Genomic DNA, 4,940 nt, shown 5'->3' with positions numbered 1-4,940 from the left:
TGCAAATTCGCTTTATTAATTATTACCGCGGACATTTTCCAGTTATTTATTAATACATAAATAGTAAGCACACTGCAATACAGTTTTAACAAATGCACACAATTTCATAGATTCTCGCTCCTAATATATGTTATATTATTATTCGTGTTGCAGAGCATCTATGTTTAGAGAACGGTTGTGGACATATAGCTTTTGCGATACGCGGCTGCAGATGCTGGAGAGAACATCTGGCCAACCCCTTCCGTTTTGAGATGAGGAACCAACATCTTCAAAGATAACTAAATTAAGAGAGAGAAAAAATCAGTGCCAAATCTTAATGGGTAAAAAAATTATATAAAAATGTGATATAAGGAGAGAAACAATGGGTGCACAAAAAAAGGAGAGAAACAATGACTTTGGACTTGCGCCAAAAGTCAAATTGCAACGGTAAACTAAAATGACCGACATATAATTTCGAAAAAACAATTCTATATAGAATATGCAAAGGCTGATGGGCCTTCACCCGGATTCAAATCACTTTTGGGACGGAAGATTATTATCTAATTCGGAATATTTAAGATCTGAATTCGGATATGTGGAAGATTGTAAGACTTGGAACTTTCATTGTAAACAAAAAAAATGCAATATAAAGAAAGATATAATAACTTACACCAAAAAGTCTGAGGCTATGCCAAATGCGAAGAGGAGAGGGAAATGGATAGAGCAGTTGACCAGTGGCGGATAGAGTAACAACGAATAGATGATAGATTACAGAAAGTGGACGAGGGTTCATGCCGCCGAGTAGAGCCATCAAGCCCGACGAGCCATAGCCACCACCAGAGAGGTAATCATAGCAGCTTTGTCGCATTGCCTCTTTTGCTTCGTCCGTCGATGCAATTAGCACTTGAGAAAATGCATTCCCAAGTGTGTTCACCGTCGCTGACATTGGCTGCATCATTCAAAATCATGTAACATTTTCAAAATTTTGTTGAGGTTGTTATAAATAGTTTTTTTTCTTTCGAATGTCATGTTTTAGCTTAGTACGTGACGTATGCTAACCTTTCGGATAACATAAAAGGACTTGATAACTTCTGAGACTTTGTTTACATCACCGAGGTATTCTAATGGCTGGAGAAGGCGACGTAAGATGAGAATGTCAGATAGTAAAACCATCATTCCAGACGCGATTGCTGGATGACGCATGTTGAATGCATCTCCCAGCACAATCACACCTTTCTTATTGCTCAAAGTAGCTGACATGCGCTTTAATGGCATCACTTTTATTTGTGCTCCCTCATCGATCCCTTTCAAAAATATTTTGCGGAGTTTTTGAGGTACCTGATAAATAAGTGTTAAAGAGATGTTAAACTGAACCCATGAACTGCTTTTAAATGTTAGATTGTGAGTATATATGACATATCTACGTAACAGCAACATCAAGTTAGTTAATATATATAGTTATTTTATAATAATCAGATATAAGATCATCAGCCTAATGAGTACCTGAGGAGCCATAGTGTTTCTCAAAAAGTTGGTCATTTCACCATTCGCAATAGAAGGAATTTTTCCGGGGAAAATCTCCAGACTACAACGAACGTCAGTGCTGCTTATCTGATACACCATGGTGAAGGATGGTTTAGCCATTACCAAATGTAAGTATCCGGGCTCGTCAAGCTGACAATTCTTTGATACGTAACCAACTTGGTACGACATAACCTCCGCCTATAATTAAAAAAAAAAACAGTAGTAATGAAGTATTTGTGAACAAAAAAAAAAAAACAGTAGTAATGCTTATGAACTAGCTGAATATATAGTCAATAACATTATCAGTTCTATTTGATTAACATTTTAGTATAAGATTGAAGTCTAGTCGGTTTAAAGCTAAACTCACATCGTTATCGTTAAGAGACCGGCGAAGGTTGGAGAAGCAACCGTCGCATACCACAATGAGAGGTGCTAAGAGCGTCGTTTCTTCGCCTGAACTGCTCTTGTATGTCACTCCTTTGATAACTCCATTTTCTTCAACCAAAGATTTTACCGTTCCTTCTTCCAGCTTCACACTGCCAATCCATTTATGGTATATAAATCAATGTTATAATTAAGGAAGATCAATGATATTGTCAAGTATCGCAGTATATATATAGATTCTATGAACTGGCTACTAATATGTTATTTAAAAGGCAAAAGCAAAAGGAACGTCAAATTTTGTTTTGAATGACTAATAGGTTTTGGATCCGAATGTCAGTAGATCCCTCAGGCTTGTTAATTAAATTATTCGCGTTAGGAGTAGACAGGGGCGGATGTAGGATGCTAATTATTAGGGGGTACAATGATTTTTTCCATTATGATTTAGTTTTAGAGTGGAAGCATTCAATAAAACCTATAGTATTTAGCAAAGAAAATTTTAAAAACAGTTGGGGGAACGTGCCCCCGTAGCCGTTGTCTTGCGACCTCTCCCAACAACCACTATCAAACCTGTGGGCAGAGCCGGCTTATTAGGGGGACAAGCGGTGCGACCGCCCCGGATCCAAGCGGTGCGACCGCCCCGGATCCAAGCGGTGCGACCGCCCCGGATCCAAGCCTATGTCCCCCCGTATAATACTAATTAAGGGATCTAATTTTTTAAAAAAATTATATTTTTATATATAAAAATTATAAATATAATAAATAAAATTGAAAAGAGCCCAAATTATTTGATATGTATATAGTTTTATTTTCATTACAAAATATTAATGATTAAATTTTCAAAACATTTTAAACATTATCTACGTATAATTTTAGAGAGTAAAAAAAATATTTTTTGCCCTAAGACCCTTAACAGTGATGAGCCGGCCCTGCCTGTGGGCGAAACTCAGCCCTCTAAAAACCGACTATAATAAATATAATACCTGCAATTATTCCAAATACATATTCAATACGTATTTGCCGTATTGTTTTAGCATAGCGACATAATCAACTTAACTTTGGTTGAAACAGGATGAAGTATCCAAATTTTCACAAACATTTTAGGTTGTGTCTCGCAGATTTTTTTAATTTCATTGAAAATAATTGTATACGTTTATTAATAAATTTCTGGGTATCAATTAGTGAGGGATTATGGTTCAGTTTTTATATAATTGATTTAATCACTTACAAACAATACTTATTTTGGGTCTAGTTCTCATAATCAAAAAACTTAATAACGTATATTAGAATGTGTCATGTTTCTTACACATTTATGTGTAATTCTTAACATTATATATAGTAAAATTAATAGTGTATAAAGAGATATATCCGTACTTGGGGAGAGAAGAGGCTTTTTGGCGCAGTCGCTGGACAAAACGGCCATTGTGAAAAGATCGACCAGTAGGTTCATAAGGAAAATTGGTGTCCTCCACCGGAAAAGGTATGACGGCTTTTTCCCCGTCCTTATAAAGAGCTAAGCTTGTGGCTTTCTGTGCATCGATTTCTTCCAAACAATCTATATATACAGACGCATAATTTTGATTAGGAAACAAAGAGACAATATGTATATTATATATGCACGTAGATGTAAGTGAAGAGGAGACAGACCTTGAAGGCCAAGCTTAGCTAGCATGAGTCGTCCTCCAGGTTGCATAAACTCGCCCATCATTCTCACCGGTTCGCTCATGTCCCTCTCTATCACATGTACTCGACGTCCGTCCTTTAACACAAAATCAATAGATCCGAGTGTTAGTTCCAGTCGCAAGTATATGGTGTAAAAAAAGTTATTATTCGACTGTTCACGTGCAAATGGAATAAGAAAATGGTTTACGAAAATGTAATGCCGATGTAATACTTGGACGCTTAACTGTCACGCAAATGTTAATTACCTTAGCAAGAGCATAGGCGAGAGCTGAGCCGCCGACACCAGCTCCGACGATGATGACGTCTGGACCACCGTCTGTTCTCTCCTGGTCTGCCGTATCAACCAGCTTGGTTGTCTTCTTCCTCCGGTTGCTGACATGGAATATTGCCCAAGTCAGCACGACGGCGAGAAGCGTCGTCCATAAACAAACTTGCGTAAAATACATATCCTTATTTATTAACTATTACTCAATATGGTTTATGAGATGATGTGAGAACTGAGAACGCCCGAGTAACATATTTATAGTCGCCACGGACGTGGCATCACCATATGCAAATTTAAAATGATTAAATAAAAAACAATAAATTGTTATTTTTTGTTGTCCATATGAGACGTCGTTATAATCTCTGACTTATCGATGTTGATTTTGTCCAAGCTAATAAATATTCTTGTGCTCTATTCGGAACAAGCAAACAGAAAAGGCACCATACTTTTGACGTTTCTGAAACGGGAATCTGATACTCTTGACTGATCTATTAAATAAGTACAGATATTAGTTTAACGTCAATCGACGTTTTTGATAGTCAGATTACTTACCGTACTAAACTGGTTGTTGAGTAAATTTCACATTTACAACTGAAACATATTTTTCTAGTTACACTACAAGAAAACAGCGGTATTCTGACGGACATTCCGACGGAAAATGAAATCCTCGGAATTTTCCGAAGAATTTCCGAGGAAATTCCGAGGAAACCCAAAATTTGGTTTCCTCGGAATTTCCTCGGAATATACCGACGGAATTCCGAGGAAATATCAATCCGTCGGAATATTCTTATGAAATACCGAAGAAAAATGTGTTCCTCTGAAAAAACCGATGAATTCCGAGGATATATTATAGCCGTTGGAGAGCCGTTGGGGGATTTTAAAAATTCCGAGGAAATTCCGACGAACTAGCCGTTGGCGTCGGAATTCCGTCGGAATTTCCTCGGTCTGTCGGCAGGATTTAAATTATAAATGCAAGCACTCCTCTTCCTCCTCATTCACTCCATATCTTTATCCTCCCTCTTACTCTATTTACACACGAATTTGATTCATAAAAAACATGTCTTCTTCAAATTATTTTCGTTCTTGGATCGATCGACCTCATTTGGAT

The 4,940-nt window shown here is 37.2% G+C and overlaps 1 protein-coding gene across 1 annotated transcript; it reads right to left on the bottom strand.

The window, feature by feature from the left end:
* On the bottom strand, positions 1 to 4,013 carry LOC106325308 (squalene epoxidase 5-like). Its single transcript, XM_013763350.1, has 8 exons — positions 3,813 to 4,013; positions 3,532 to 3,643; positions 3,259 to 3,439; positions 1,871 to 2,039; positions 1,483 to 1,701; positions 1,039 to 1,317; positions 650 to 928; positions 1 to 278 (listed from the first exon to the last, which is right to left on the bottom strand). Exons 1-8 carry the CDS (start codon positions 4,011 to 4,013, stop codon positions 165 to 167), a joined length of 1,554 nt encoding a protein of 517 aa, XP_013618804.1. The 3' UTR covers positions 1 to 164.
* Between the last annotated feature and the right edge of the window lie 927 nt (positions 4,014 to 4,940).

The sequence above is a fragment of the Brassica oleracea genome, chromosome C2 (genome assembly GCF_000695525.1).
Source record: "Brassica oleracea var. oleracea cultivar TO1000 chromosome C2, BOL, whole genome shotgun sequence".
Lineage (NCBI taxonomy): Eukaryota > Viridiplantae > Streptophyta > Magnoliopsida > Brassicales > Brassicaceae > Brassica > Brassica oleracea.
The sequence above is the reverse complement of the archived record's forward strand: the minus strand, read 5'-3'. Positions and strand labels throughout refer to the sequence as shown.